The sequence below is a fragment of the Gambusia affinis genome, linkage group LG01, assembly GCF_019740435.1.
Source record: "Gambusia affinis linkage group LG01, SWU_Gaff_1.0, whole genome shotgun sequence".
NCBI classification, from domain to species: domain Eukaryota; kingdom Metazoa; phylum Chordata; class Actinopteri; order Cyprinodontiformes; family Poeciliidae; genus Gambusia; species Gambusia affinis.
In genome coordinates this window covers 24,157,698-24,173,677 of record NC_057868.1, presented here as the reverse complement: position 1 = coordinate 24,173,677, position 15,980 = coordinate 24,157,698, and the positions used below count along the sequence as shown (strand labels likewise).

Sequence of the window (15,980 nt, the reverse complement as noted above, 5' to 3'; positions counted from 1 at the left end):
AAAGGCAAGGGGAATGGGTGTAAAAAGTACACCTTCAGACAGCGAAAATGAAAAATAGCCTCTGCTGTTTTCATGTTACTGATAAAAAGGAACAACAAATGTAACAAAGACATTCTGTTCTGCTGCTGAGCTCCTACATCACAGGAATACCTGAAGCATTACTTTAGCAAGTCATGGGTCACACTGGAAGGAGAGGGGAAAAAAATGTGACTGGCTTAAAGTAAAATTTCTAAAATAAAATAGCCTACAATTGACAATTCTCTCAATATTTTGTTACACAGTTGTCATCATCTTCATTTCAAATATCTGCCAAAAAAATAATCACAGAAGGCAAGAACATCAATCCAACAATTCCCTTACAGACAAAGACAGGAGTACGTAAGGCCACACATAAAAACAAATACAGAAACTAAAACAGCAACTTCTCCGGACACACAAACACCGAGAGGAGTTACTGCGTCGTTAGTCGGCCCCGTCCTCGGGAGACCCGCTCACCAGTCAGACAACGCGTCGTGCTCTGAATCAACATGCAGGCTGCAGCTCTGACCACTCAAAGCCATGCTGCACGTGGGAGCATCACACTGATGACAGGAAGCAGACGCACACACCAATGCGCTCCCAAACATGGAGGCCACGTTTGAAACAAGACGCGGTCCTCGCTGAGCACAGACTGGCAATAATCATTTGATTCAGGTTTGTTCCGTTTCTGAACTCTGATCGATTCCAAACTCCACTTTGGATATTCGGCCTATATGATGAAGTATATGATGAACCCTGTTGGACGAGGAGCCAGCCAGGACAGTTCGCTTGGTTTGTGTGAAGCTGTAGCTGGACGGAGGGGTGGGAGGGATCAGGGTTATTACAGCTGCAGAAGCACAGGAAACTGACAGAAGCAGCATAAGCAGCGGCGGGCAGGGGGGGGCCAGACTAGAGCCTTACCATCATGATGGGCCACATACAGAGCTGTAGCCCAGCAAAACAACAGCACAGGTTGAGGATAAGACATCAGCATCCAATTTCCAAGACACATACTTTGATAATAAGTTCAGAGCATTTCAAACTTATGCATCGGTTTCATTTCAACACATTTGGATACCAGTTTCTTTTGCTGTTTCATTTCACTTTCACTCAAAATTGGATCAATTTCAGTGAAGCTACATCACTTTGTTATAAACTGCAAGACCCCTTAGAGAGGAATGACTATAGCAATGCTTTTTAATCATAGAATATAGAACATCAACTTCATAAGAAGGACACAGGACTTTAACAATATTTTAAATAAAACTAAAGTTAAAAACCTATTGGAAACACCAAGATGAGTCATTGGTTGCATATCAGTGTCATTAATATACAGCATGTCGCACTGAGAAAGATCACTGGATCTCAGCTGGGAAGTTGTTGTTTTTTTCACAAACAGCAAATGCATAAAAAGAGAACAATGTCAGAAATGATCAGATCTGTGCATTCTTAGATATCCATCATAAATTCAGGCAAAATCAGGCAATTAGATTTTGCCTGAATCTAATTACATACACATTATCTTTTACAAAAAGTAAAGACAACACATATCGGCTCAAGTTTAATCAGTCTAAAAACTTCACTAATTTTGACAAGCTTAAGTTCATATTTCATAAAATCTGTGAAATATCCCTTTATTCTAGAGTGAAAGCTACAAAACAGATATTGTAGCTGAAAAAGGTGCTGAAAGTAAGTTTAACCAATCATAAATTGTGTTTAAAGAAAGGGTAAGCAGTACACAATAGTCTAGCTCATCTCTGACCAAGTATTTTACATTCTGAATTTAAGAGATTAAAGTCACGCTGCAAACTGGAAAAGACATTTTGTGGTAGTTTAATATAGGAAGATCTTCTGCCACAAAGTGTTGCTACACTCCCGTTTAACATTGTGTTGAATATTGATACAAGTCAGTGAAGTGTTACCTTTCGAATGAGGTCCTGATCCTCCACCACGCCCAGCTCTCTGCCTGTCGCCTGAGCGATTCGCTTCCCTGCCACCAGGTTCCCAACAAGCATAGAAGCCGGACCGACATCCACTGAGAAGACCAGAAACGAGAGTGAAAACTAATAAAATGAGCACAAATAAAAGGTCACACTGCTGTATTATACACAAAACAATTCCCTAGTACAAATTTGGGCTCAAATCGCCACCAAAGTAACTACCTCCCCTTATTAAAAAAAAAACATGTAACAGAACTGAATCAAAACGACTGAACTGAACGTGCTAATATCATTCTCTATTAGCTACAGTTCCATACACATTACATGCTGTAGTAGATGAAGGCTCACCTGGCTGTTTCTGTCGAGGCTTGGGCATGTTTGTTACACACGTGTGCGGACACATGAGGATGTTGCAGGGATGCAGGTTACCGTCCAGGAAACTCTGCTTGGTTTCACAGATGTGGATTCCTCCTAGCGGGGTTTTTGGGAGGGTGTTGGCTGGCACAAGAGCGAGGCAGTAAAGGCCAACCTGATGGATGCCGTCGATGGCCTTCAGGGTGCAAAATTAACATATTGAATGTAGTATTTCCTTTAGAAGGGTATAAAAAATAAAACAAAATACACACACAGATATATACTCATATTCTCTGGTAATTAAGGCAGGCTAAACGTTTGAGGGGAGGTTTATTAGTAATGCGATCATACTAAAATATTGATGTGAGCAAAAAGATGGAGAGAGAATTAAAATGGATCAATTGAAGGATTTTATCTGACTTACAAAAATAATAACTTCAGTCAACTTAGTAACTTGACACTGCACATTTAACTGAACGATTCTCTCTTAAATTAAATATAACCATCTCAACTTAAGTTGGTGGTTTTTGGCTGTAGCATCTTAATGTTACCCAACAATATATGTACAGTTTACAGAAAGTTTCAATATGGTACAGTACGGCTTTTGCCCAACAGCTGAAATACCCGTTTTTGAGACAAACCTTGTTTAATCTATTGAAAAAAGAGGAAGGTGAAACATACAGGAATGTTTTAACTTCCATTCACTAAAGCAATGGTTCACAAAGGTGGATGTTGAGGACAGTTTGGATTTAGTTTGTGATTTCAAAAGTGTGGGGTCTCGAGTTTTTCTTCAATTTCAAGTTAAAGAAATGCTAATAAATATTGTAGAGGGATATATGCAAGTGAAAACAGACAAACAACTGGAAGTTGATGCTTAAATGGCTTATTAATGATTATTATTTTTGCTAAAACTTCAGTTCGCTGAAACAAAAAACTAAAAAGTGTGACAAAAAACAAGACAGAAGGAAATTGCAAGGGAACAAACATCATCTCCCAGCCCTGTAGCTCCTATAGAGGAGGAACCTGGACTGGAAATGCTCAGTGTTGTAGCCAGACGTACTAAATTACCTGCAGTACTCGACTCATCCACTGGAAGCTGTCTTCCTCACTGGCGTCAGGTCTCTGCTCTGCCACAATCACTATCCTCTCATCATAAAACACCGTCACTGAGAACACAGCAATCCTGAGTGGATGACACCAGAACATACCTTTAGCCATCACTTGCTGACATTGAAACAGCCTGGTAACAATTAAAAAGCATCATTTGCAAGACCGACGCATTCTTTTGAGAAAACTGCACAGGAAGACACAAACAGCGACTGTCCTCTGTGGGTCTCAAGCAGCGGCAGAGTCGTACCTCCCCCTGTAAACTGTTTTGACAGGCTCCACTGCCAGGGCGGTGGCCACCAGGTCGTCAGCATTGTGGCGTCGCCCGCTCACCATCAGGAGTCCCTCAATCTTCCCCACAACAAACACAAGACTCCCCTGAGGAGCAAAGAGAAGAAAATACACAGTTTTAACCAGGACTTCATTCCTCCTAATATGGAGGTGTAAAAATCATCTTAATGAGTGAGAAGGTGTGAAACTAAGTCCAATTACTTCCCCAAAACACAGATTAACACTAGTGTGATAAAATAGGGAATAGCAGTACTATTTTATGTGTAATGGGAAAGAATGTAACAACAAATTGTCCTATCTGACCATATTTGCCATAACTTTTTTTTGAAACAGTAGATAATATAATTTCTCTGTAGTAATGATATAAATGAGACATTTAGAACAAGGTCAATTGTAAACACAAATACTTCACATCAAATGATATTTTGCTATTTACACTCCGCCTCTTCAGCAGATCCTTGTCAACTTTTGCTAATCAACTTCATATCCTCATCAAGTTTAGAGCAATATTAGGTTTCTTTTAAAAGTGAATGGAGGAGGTGGGGATCTTCAGCTTTTATTGGTGTGTCTCTCGCTGCAATTAAAAACCCTTTTTTTACTTTGAGGCGTTTAAGCTTTTTTTCCTCCAACAGAGAAACTCCTGTTCCTTACCGGTCCCACAAATCCCAGTAAACCAGTCCGAGCGAAGGGGATTTCTCCTATGGGCGCTCCAGCCTGGTTGACAGGGATAACCTGAAGAGAAAACGCCAGAAAGACTCTAGCGTTAACATTTGAGTACAGTAAATGTAATAAAATAACTATTAAAAAATACAGAAAATACTTGAGGAAAGCTTCTTCTTAATATGTTATACATCATATATTAGTCTAATATGTTCATGATGTTTGTGACTCCTATTTTTTTTTTTTTTTATTGAATGTCACTAGATGTTAGTTTAGCACTGATCACAGCCTCATTTTATGATTGATATCCAGCTGTGATCTGCTCTTTGATAAGAAAACTGAAGACTGACATGCTGGATGTTTTAGAATAAAATACACAGGCGACAAGTTTATAAGCAAAAATAAATATTGAACTCTGAAAGACCTCAAATGTGTTCTTGGTGACACCAGGAAGGCCGTAGTACATCGTTCCTCCGGCCCGAGAGTTGATCACTATCTCTCCAATCTCATCCGTCTTGCACAGCTGCGGCGGCCCGTCTGGCTTCACTATGCACATCAGAGCTGGAACAGACAACATGGTGCCGATGTTGGGATTAAATATGTTTAGAATCTACATGTACGAGAAAGAAAACGGTTAAAATGCAAAGTGAAATCCAGCTGCAGAGGCTCACCTCCGGGCATAATGTGGCCGACATCTTGCACAGTCAGAGCAGAGTTCTTGTCCTCCGTGTTGACCCTGATGACGCCGTGGCTCAGCCCACCCATGGACAAGATGGCTCTGGCTGGGAGTGGAGCTCCACGGGCGCCAGGTCTACAGAGAAGACAGGAATAAAAAAATGATGCATTGAACGTATACTCGAAATGTTTCACCGGATGTTTTCTCTACAAGTAACCTAAGATTAATCTCAGATGATCTGAAAACTGAACAAGACTATTTTCAAATGTATTTTTGAAGCAACTCCATTCATGCAGTGATAATAATAGTTATTCGTCTGGCAACCTTTGAGGAATAATTGTATCTTTTTAGGGTTATTAGATTAGTTTCAGCCAGTTGATGTTCGTACCTGCGTATGGCCACAGTCAGCGCCTCGGGGGAGGTGGCACATGGACAGATGACTTCCGGCCTCAGACCATGAGACTGGAACACATTTAGGAAGGCATCGCACGATGAGACGGACCCTGACAGTGAACAATGGAGGACAACATCAACAAAACATCCCCTGAAACTACCACGCTGCTGATTTTTAATTGCTACAAAGGGACTGCACTCAGATGAAGTCACTCACATGGATTTGCCCCATCAGCCACTATTAGCATTCGTATAGAAGACAGGTTGATGTCCTTCTGATCCTTGTGGGCCATCATGGCCCAGTGAAGGTCCCTGCACTTCACCAAGGCAACACGTGCTACAAGATGAAGACAGGAGAAGTAAAAAAAATAATAAGCCTGTGAACAATTAGGCAATATTTGTCATGTTTTTTAAGGTTTTCTTGGCTCTAGTGGCCTTTATTCGACAATGAGTGGACAGGAAAATAGGTTACGAGGGAGTGGAAAGACGTTCAGCAAAGGTCAACAGGTCGCTTTACCCCTGCGCCACCGCCACACCCAATATTTGTAGCTTTTGAAATCATTACATCCAAATCGCTTTCATAAAAACTACAAAACTGAACAAACATGGAAGCAGACACTGAAAGTATAAACGAATTAACAATCTGAACCTTTGTGGAAGTGCACTCTCTGCACCCAGGACATGGGACAGGCTTTCATGACGGCATACGGCACAGTGATGGTGTGAATTCTGTTCATAACACTCTGCAAGACGAAACAAACGCACACTGTCAATTTTTATTATTTGTCCGACTGCGAAGGTGAAAAACATCCCAGATATGCCAGCCTCACCGTTAGGACGCCGTGCCACATGCCCATGTCCTTCTTGCAGTCCAACACGTTGACCAGCGTCTCCCCTATGTTGGAAACATCAAGTATTAGCTTCAGAATTTGATGGTGATACAAATTTTTTTTTAAAAAAAGCACAAGAGAGTGAAGTTTTATATCTTGCAGTTCTAACCTTCACAGTAGTTACAGGCCTGAGTCAGGGCTTGACAGTGTGTCAGCATGGCGATCTTGGAAACGGCAACTCCCATCACCGTTCCCTCCTTACTCGCTTTATACTGTTACAGAAGGAGACAGGTGAACAAATATCAGTCTGATGTACTAAGCAAGAGGGGAGACACCAGTTATCCACAACCTCTAAGTGATCCTCTTAATTAAGCAGAAATACACATGTAAATATATATATATATATATATATATATATATATATATAGATATAGATATATATATGCCATTCTAAGTGCAACCAAGAGATGGCAATTACAATTACTTTCATTTACTTTCTCAGAATGTTTTTTTGCAACTATAGAAAATGGGAAAAAGTTTAGAAACTTAATTTTAGAATAATTTTTCTCACTGCAATTAGTCAAATATGTGTACAAATGCGTTTTCCTGCTCTCAGATCACCTCTATGTAGGCTGTGTCTGTGTTGGCGGTGGGAATGTGAGGCTGCCAGTCTTTGGATGGTTTGGTCAGGTACTTTGTGTCGGTGACGACCCATCTCATTCTCGGCCATCCTGGAAAAGCATCCCAAAAGACGAGCGTCAGAAAATAAAACTCTTGCTGATAGAAAGAACAGTAGAAGTCTGTATTGTTGAAGTCTTAATCGGAAAATATCGTCTTTCAGATTTTGAGCTTGCTGACCTTTGAACTGGACGATCTCCCCATTCTGGGTCTTGGGCAGCCCTTTGAGGCACACCTCACTGGTCAGCGCCAAACTCACACCACAGCTGCCCAACAGGAAGCCAATCTGCTGGCTGCCTGCATCCTACACAGGGAATGAAAACACATTTTCAAACACACATGCTGCTAAACTGAGGGACTCAAACATCTAAAAATAACTACGGCTCTTGAGGGTAGTTTATTTAAGCATCTGCATGAGTATTTACCTGACGTGACAGCGGCACCTCGATGGGGACAGGAATGACCTCAGCTAACAGGCAGCCATAGAAAGCCACCCAGAACATTCCAGGGTCACTGTTTGGATACACCAACGCCACCTGGGAGCCAGAAAAATATTTCATTTTTATGCTCGTTTTAGACGTCCACATAGTACACATGAGTCTGATAATCTCTTACCCGATCACCAGTTTGTAGGACAGGCTCAGTCTTCGTCCCCAGTTTGTTCAGCAGAGTATAAGCCAGCTTTAAACTGCGACTCCATAGTTTACCTGAGGGAGGATGCCGTTTTATTATTGGAGAAAGTTAAAAAGGCGCCATAGCTGAACACCGCATGCACTGCACTGTAGGTGAACAAGTTTTTACACTCCTTCAAATATATAGGCTATATATATATATATTTCTTACCATTGTGTTAAGGTAAATCGACAAACAACCAATTTATATACAAGTAAAAAATATCACATCAAGATAAAGTTGACAAAAAAAAGCACGACAACATAGGTTTCTGGAGCAAAAAAGTAACAAATTTAAACAAATTTAAAGTTTCTATCATCAACACTCACCATATGTGAGTGTATAGAGGGGTTTGCCAGTGATGTCCAGGGCAGTGAGGGCAGGGCTCTTAGCCTGCGTGGCCCCCCATCGGGCCAAAGCGGCCTGCAGGGCAGGAGGCCAGTTGCTGACCACTCCCAGAGGCTCTCCCTTCACTGGGATGATTTGACGCCCCTCAGGCTTAGGGGTGTTGGGATCTGGCCTTGGAACTGGACATGAAAGAGGGGAAAATAATAAGGAAACATTTATTAAAATGTTTGGTTTTTTAGGAAGATCAGAAAAAAAAAGGTGGATATGTACCAATTACCAGCTAAAGACGTATTTATTAGCTCAGCATGAACATTCACCGTGTTCATGCTTGACTTAAAAACGAAGACAAGAACTAGCCAAACAACCTACAATCATTCAAAATAGAACGACACCTTCAACAAATTGCACACTTTTGTAAAATCAACTTTGACAATCCAAGCGATGTTCCTCTGTTCCCTGACTGGACTCACCTTCTACAATTTCCTCTGAGTCGTCAAGGAAGAATTCGCTGAGCGGGGGCCGTTTGGGCCGTTTAAGAGTGTTCAACAGCTGCTGGATCTTGGTGGACACCCGGCTGCTGACCGGAACGCCTGGACAAACACCAAGAATCAGTCAGGAACCCAGGCAAACAGCCAGGATGGAAACAAGCATGCAGTTCTGCCCCAACACGCATGTCTACTTTATCTCTCACATAGGCAGAACGCTACAATCTAGCACAGTCAGCGTCAGAATCAGCAGCAAGAAGGATTCGAAAGGAAAGAAGGAGACACAAAGATTGGACAATTTTTTAGGAGAAACCAAATACAGGAAGTTCTCTACTTCTAAACCTAAGACACCAGACAAACATGGAAAAAGATGCTGGAAAGCAAGCTGATTGGGGCCTCGTCAGCATACCTCCCCTTCCCCGGGTTTGTTGTATATTACCTTTTCTTTTTCCTTTTTTTAAATCAAAGGCAAGACAGGGACAGGATTAATGGACCCAAAAGAAAGAACACAAAACATCTGTCATTAGCACCATTCACCACACTGTGAAATCATTTTGCCTCTGAGATTCGATTATTTTCTTTTTACATTCATTTAGAACCACTTTGTCAAAGTATTACAGGAAGAAATCACTCCTCTATTACAATTACAACATGCTTATAGCGAATCCCACAAATTAAAGGAAGAACCAGACGACAGTAAACCCAGGTTCCAGATTTGACCCCATTCGAGTCCCTTGACGGACATTTGTACAGATTATGTGTGAGTGTACCGTCAGCTGTATCCAGCATGCTGGAGCGGCTCTGACCGCGGCTCATGCCCTTGATGGCTGGAGGAAGGTCCACTCTGGATCCTCTCTCCTGTGGAGTGGTGGAGGTCACGTCTGGGGGGACGCTGTTTTCTATCGGTGGAGATCACGGAAAGCATCACTGACGAAACCTAATCAAACCATTTTTAACCAGGAAATCATCGCCGTTTCCGCTGCTAAGGTGTACCTATGCGCGTGTGGGCCAGGACATCAGCCAGCACCGAGGCCCCGGGCTGAAGCTGGGGCTGAGGCTGAGTCTTGGGCTCTCCATGGGAGAGGGTGGAGGAAGCAGACGAGGAAGTGGAAGAGCTTTGGACGGAGCGGTTGATCCAATAATCGGGGCTCTGGAGGGTCTGGGCGAGCACGGCGCTGAGAGCCGCCTTTCTGCGCAGCGAGCCTTCATCCTCTGATGCAGAGGATGTATCTGAGAACAAGAAAAAACAAATAAAAAAAAAGAGTGCAGTCTTTTATTTTTAGTTTCTCTATATTTACAAAAATATTCCCATCCCATCCATTGTTTTTGACTTTTTTCTTTCTTTCTTTTTTTCCACAAAAAACCTTCAGCTTGCCCAAGTAAATCCTTTGCAGAACCACCATTTTACTTGCAAGTCTTACGCCTCTACCAGCTTTGTGCATCTAGAGATGGAAACCTCTTCTTCTTTGCAAGACGGCTCAAACTTAGCCAGACTGGATCGATCAAATTTATTTTAAAGCCTTGCCACAGAAGCTTAACTGGATTAATACCTGGGTTTGCTCAGGTATTAATCCTAACTCATGAATATGCTTAGATCTGGACTACTCCATTGTAATTCTGAATGATTGTCCTGAACCCCAGTCACTAGTCTTGTGCATACCCCAACAGGTTTTCTGCCTTTGCCTCCATCCATTTCCTCCAAGTTCCAGCAGGACTGGTGTTTTCACTGTGATGCGTCGTTTTTTCCGCCACATATGCCATTTTGCATGTTGACCAAAACATTTTTATTTGTTTCATGTGACCAGAGCAAACCATTGCATGCGATTCCTACATCTTCAGCAAGGCTCTAGTAAAACTGAAAATAGGGTTTCCTATTTTCAACAATGGCTCCTTTCTTGGTGCTTGTGGATTCTCACCTACCCTCATTCATCTAAACACATACTGCTAAAAATGTAGGACCAGCGCTTCTCCAATAATCCATCATCTCAGCTTCAACCTTACTTTGGAATAAGTTGAGCTGGGCCGTTCACAAGTTCCTTAAAAGTAGTAGCCTCCTGTGGGTTACCACATCCGTCTGGTCAGTAATCCCAAATACCTGACTTTGTGTTCTTTTTAGCTACTCGCACTTACATTTTTGTTTATCTGCGGTTTAACTGGCTAATCAACCAACATATTTTTAAGCTGCTACATCCAAACAAAGAACTGTGTGTTTATTTGGGGTATTTAATCTTACCTGGAGGTGTGCAGTTATCTATGGGAGACTGGACAAAGTATGAGCGTCTCTTGGTCGGCATGGGCAGTGCCATCTTCTCCTCTCTGTGTTTAGCCAGAGCCGCCTGCACAGCTTCTGTGTGGATGTCTAAACAGACAGAATACACAGAGCGAGACACTAAGACAAAATGGTGTATCAACGACCTCACTTATGCTTGATGGTGTTTTGCAGAGTTTGTGAGGCAACAGTGAGCTTTGCACCTGATCTGTAGCGGTCATCTCTGGCCCCTCCACTGCGATGTGCACGATGGTGTCTAGAGGCTGAGGAGGTGGAGGGGCCCGGGGCCTCAGGACTTGGGCTGGGGTTGGCACTGTGGCTTGGGGAAGGCTGGACATCTGGCAGAGAAAGGTCCGCTTCTAGAAAACAGAGGTAAGTAAGTAAATATGAGAGAGTGAAGGGTAGCAGTGAAACTGTATAAAAAGCTCAATTTCATTGTATCAAATAAATGTTGATTTATTTTTCTTGATAGCTTCATTCTTGTGAATTATGGACATAAATAATTATTTTTAAAAAATAGATAAAAGTTGAGCCAAATGACTTGAGACAGATCATCACGACCCCTGATTAAACCAAAACAACCCTGAATGACGTTTGGCTAATAATAGATTCTATTTATCAGAGTCAAATGTTTCTTTCCCCAAACATATGAGCAAGTTCCAGAAAAGTACGACAAATATGTTTAAGTCAAATTTGGCTGTTTTTATAAGTACAATTTAGGACTTCTGGTGGTTTTTGAAGATACTTTTATATAAATAAACTGTCAATAAAAGCTCAATGGCAAAGGGACTTAAATATTTATATAAAAGAAACCTGATTATAGATTTGTTTGATAAAAGTTAAAAGTATGTTAAATAGAACAGTTTTCAGCATGTCACTTGTATGCCTTTTTGAATTATAACTTATTTGCATTTATATTATGCCGTGTATTTTATTAGAAATTTATTGAAATAATTTATTTTTATTTGTTTAAGTGTGTTTTGTATTCTTTATTTATGTATGGTAATTTTTTTTTTATCAGTATAAGAAAATTACAAATTTAACACTTAACCTTAGACCAAGTATTGAACAACTGGGTATATTGAAGACGTAAATTACATTTAAGAATTTAAATATGAAATATTTTCTTGCTCCAGACCTTTCAGAAACCCTAAAATTGAACATTTGCGAACTGAAAAAAGCTGTGTGGGGGAAAAAAAAAAATAAAAATAACTCTGGAAAAGTACAAAAAGGCAAATGAGTGAAATGAACCTTGCTCTACACAGACAGGATGCACACCCACTTTGCATAATACCATGGCAACGTGTAGACAACAATAACACAGCTTCCACTGGTAATTGTTAGCAATGCAGTTTATACTTAAATGGAGTAGACCCAATATAGACTGTATAGTTTGAGAATAAAATAATTCTTGAGAGACATCTTGAGCAAAACAAAGTTAATTCTCAGGCAAACAAGGCTTTCTATTATTTGCACTGACATTAAACTCGTACTGTAAACCCATACAACAGAAAGCAACGGTCACTTTAAGAAATATGCTTGAAGTACTAGAGAACTCAAATTTAGATTCATATAGGTCTTCTCATTGCCTTCGGGCATGAATATTCAGCAAGAATGAGGTGGCAGCACAAGGTAAATGAGGCCAAGGATGAACTAAAAAGAAAATTGAGTTCAGTGTTTCTCTTTAAACATGACGTAGCTTACAATGAAGCATCAAACAAGGATATTTTTTCCATGCTGCTGCTAATGTGGCGCAATTCTTCCTGAAGAAACGACACCCTTTGAGCAGCAGTTAATAAAAGACATTTAGCAAATCAGATTTTGTATCAGCAAGTCTCATTGTAGTGTGAGGAAACTATGATCCAAACTCAACTTGAGATAAATGGTTGAAATGTTGTGAACCATCAACAATGGCAGCATGATTAGGGCGGGGGTCTGTGACACATATCATGGCCTCCACAGCGGGTTTTAATAACCGGCATAGAAATGAGCAGTGTTTTAAAACATAAATGCTAGCTCTTCGATGCCTTATCATGTGACATCTGTAAACAATTTCCACATCTGAATGAAATTAATCGTACGGAGAAGCAAAACAATGCCACCAGGAAGCAGACTATGAGATTTCATTCCCTTTATGTGGTGTGTTTCTTTGTTGAAAAAATATATTTTTTTTGTAACCACAACTGAAAAATAAATCTATGTGCTTGTAAAAACTTAATAAACTTGTTTTGTTTTGAGTCCCTCGAGAAACTTAACTCAGTAGAAACAGAGACAAAAAGAAATGCTGATTTGGCTGTAGGGCTTCCTGTCCTTCTTACCCTCCCTGTTTATTTTAAAAATGTTGTTTCACTTTTGAACGCTAGGGGGCCACAGAAACCCAGAAATTAATTTGGACTAAAAGAGAAAGGGTTTAAAACACACAAAAAAGATTATTTTAATAACTCAACTCAACATGAAAAACAACAAAGGTCGCTTTACGTAAACATACGTCAGGTTTTAAGTAAACTACCATAACATTTTAACCTTTCAATTTGGGAAAATGAGTACTTGATGAGTTCACTTTGATGCAGTTGCATCAAGTTTCTGCCTCCAAAATAGCAAAGAGGTCATAACAAGACTTTGGAGGAAGGACATTTCAGATTTAGCATGAGGAATCGCAGAGAAAGAAAGAAGAACCGGTCTTACTTGGCAGATGAGGGACGTAGGAGGCCAGCAACTTGGCTCTTTTCTTTTCGTAGCCCTTCTGTGTGATGTCACCTAGGAGAGAGGACAGCAACATCACACCGTCATGTTAGTCATAATTACCACGCAAACACCAGCCAACTGCGCACACAGGCCACTCCTCTGATACACACACACACACGCACACACACACAAGGATTTTGCTTTAGCTAACACATTTAAGCAGCTGAGTCATTTTATTAATCCTCTTTGAAGCAAATCTTCTGAACTCCACATGTTGCCAGCTAAGTCTAATTACAGCTACACAAAAAGATAACGCCATTGTGAGGCTCTCTATTAGCCGCTATGAACAAACATGATTAGAAAATGATCAGCTCCTCTAGGCAACGAAACCCAAACGTGATTCCTGAAGGCAGACGAGAACGATGACAGACCTGGGAGACTTGGAGAAAACGGAGCAAAACCTAAACATTGAGAAAGTGTCATTGGCCCGGAATGAGAAATGACAAAATCTGATCTAAACCAATAATCCAAGACCTACCTGGTAATGTTTATAACAACACCCTTCTTTGCCAAGACTCAAAGTCAGCTGTTTTCAGCTCTGAGAGATGCAAGAAAATACTTCAAAATGTTGGCTGGTAAACTCAGACTTTCAGTTGGTGAGACGGCGAGTCTCAAAGTACAGCAAAATTATGGTGTTTTCCCTTTACACTATCAGCCTCTGTGTCATGGAACGTGCAGGATTTATGATGCCTTCCAGTTAAATTGGAAGTTAAAATTCAGAGTTGGAAATGACATCTCACCCAAGTTAAGAGCATTCCAGCTAACGTAGTGAGAGAAGTTGGGAATACACCTTTTACCTTCCAACACCTTACATATGACTCAAACCTGGGGGTGAAGGACCACAAAAAACAAAAAAAAATCCGTCACCCCAGATGATTGGGAAACAAATTTTGTAGTGATATAAATAATATCACCATCGGATCTTAAATGGTCATCTATTTGTTGGCAGCTTTTTGGAAACCTCAAAGGGTAAAGAAAGAGTCTGCATTCTCTTGAGTCTTCAAGCAGAAATAGATTTTAAACTGATGTTCAGCAGCAATAATTGTGTTAATCGCTAATATTAGACAACTTATTTAGTCAAATGGAAAACATAAAAACAAAATATGATATATCATACAAGGTAGTTAACTAATTAGGAACACTATGCAAAGCTACCACGAGTCATGCCAAAGATGACCTAGAATGTCAACTCTAACCAGTTTGTCTTAATATACGGCAGCAACTAGTTTCTCTCTCTCACAAACAACATGGCTTTGCTTCTAATATGAATTGTTAAAAATTGTAAGAAGAGGCCCCGAGTTTTATAATGCCATTCCTCTATGTGAATCTTTTTTGGATATTGTCAGAAATTTCTCAATTGCGCATCTCTGCCACAAAATTAGAGCGTGTGAGGGAGTATCACAAACCGATTTGGTTATTTATCTTTTCTTCTCCCCTCCCTCAATCGGCCTTGGACTGTGCAAGATTCTCACAGCTGACTCAATCTGGTAGACAGCAACAGAAGCATGACAGAGTCCACCTCTCTGGTACCCCAAAACACACGGCTTGCTTGTGTAGCAAATATGCCGGCAAACACGCCCTGCCCAGTTAACCAACACAAACCCCTTTAGGACAGACAAACAATCCCAATCGTCCAATCCCTATACTGCTGTTCTCCTCCTTTTGTCTTTAACTATACAAGGTGTCCCAATCCTCTGACACCTACTCCACAATGACTGGAGACCCTCATCCAGCCTGCTGAGAGGGGAAAGAGTTTTCTCACCAGTTTCCAGAACCACATATCTACCAAGTCAAAGCCAGTTTGTGTGAGAGTGGGTGATAAACACATGCTAAGGGCCACGGGTGGGGAGAGAAATGTAGCCTCGAGTGTTTGAAACAACAATGGAAAGAAAATAAGAGTGTAGAGTGCCAGAGTTCAGCAGACAGAATGTAGGGAGGTGGATTCTGTCAGGGCTCTGTGGAGAGTCCCACACAGTGTTTATTCCAAAAGTTTTCATGTTACTATGAACAAGAGTTCAGGATTTGTCTGGAGAAACATCAAAATCATCACCCCTTCAGCGGAGTACGTAGATTCCCAATGCGAGGTAGGTCTGAGTTATCCTGTTACTTTAGATTCTCTCTTAAACGTTTCACAACACTGAAATCATAAGAAATAGAGGAAGAGGGAGTGACTGTTGTGAAGGGGGGAAAAAAAGGCAGACCGTTTCAGAGAGAGAGAGCAATTCAGTGCTTGGCTCTTTGTCATTCTTTTTTTTTTTTTTTTTTTTAAAGTTTAAAAAGGGAGGCCAGCATTCAGTTTGGTGTTTACCCATGGGTGCACATACTCAGGAGGAAAACATCCCAACAACAGTATGGGTTTCTAAAGTTTTAACCCTGCTAGAGGTTGGCTGCGTGTTCAAACACATTCAGAGAATGAGCCATCTATCAGCAGCATATTGATCATAGTAGACTGGAGCATCACTGTTGTTCGAGACGAGGGTCAAACCAAGCCCAGATCTGTAGCTCCAGCGGCAT

General features: G+C 40.9%; 1 protein-coding gene across 2 annotated transcripts in view; it reads right to left on the bottom strand.

Annotated features, from left to right (window-relative positions):
- Window positions 1-15,980, bottom strand: part of dip2ba (disco-interacting protein 2 homolog Ba) — a 47,460-nt gene that overhangs the window by 9,441 nt on the left and 22,039 nt on the right. The window contains exons 2-25 of one of the 2 annotated variants that reach the window (XM_044127823.1): window positions 13,407-13,478; window positions 10,925-11,080; window positions 10,686-10,811; window positions 9,446-9,682; window positions 9,223-9,351; window positions 8,892-8,903; window positions 8,438-8,557; window positions 7,949-8,146; window positions 7,563-7,654; window positions 7,373-7,483; window positions 7,128-7,251; window positions 6,891-7,000; window positions 6,439-6,541; window positions 6,270-6,334; window positions 6,089-6,182; window positions 5,657-5,776; window positions 5,435-5,549; window positions 5,042-5,181; window positions 4,795-4,931; window positions 4,362-4,442; window positions 3,670-3,797; window positions 3,381-3,495; window positions 2,307-2,508; window positions 1,941-2,053 (exon numbers count right to left, since the gene is read on the bottom strand). In XM_044127823.1, the coding sequence (XP_043983758.1) occupies window positions 1,941-2,053; window positions 2,307-2,508; window positions 3,381-3,495; window positions 3,670-3,797; window positions 4,362-4,442; window positions 4,795-4,931; window positions 5,042-5,181; window positions 5,435-5,549; window positions 5,657-5,776; window positions 6,089-6,182; window positions 6,270-6,334; window positions 6,439-6,541; window positions 6,891-7,000; window positions 7,128-7,251; window positions 7,373-7,483; window positions 7,563-7,654; window positions 7,949-8,146; window positions 8,438-8,557; window positions 8,892-8,903; window positions 9,223-9,351; window positions 9,446-9,682; window positions 10,686-10,811; window positions 10,925-11,080; window positions 13,407-13,478 (2,900 nt within the window). The remainder of the gene's footprint in view (window positions 1-1,940; window positions 2,054-2,306; window positions 2,509-3,380; window positions 3,496-3,669; window positions 3,798-4,361; window positions 4,443-4,794; window positions 4,932-5,041; window positions 5,182-5,434; window positions 5,550-5,656; window positions 5,777-6,088; window positions 6,183-6,269; window positions 6,335-6,438; window positions 6,542-6,890; window positions 7,001-7,127; window positions 7,252-7,372; window positions 7,484-7,562; window positions 7,655-7,948; window positions 8,147-8,437; window positions 8,558-8,891; window positions 8,904-9,222; window positions 9,352-9,445; window positions 9,683-10,685; window positions 10,812-10,924; window positions 11,081-13,406; window positions 13,479-15,980) is intronic. The other variant, XM_044127827.1, reaches the window with a different exon arrangement.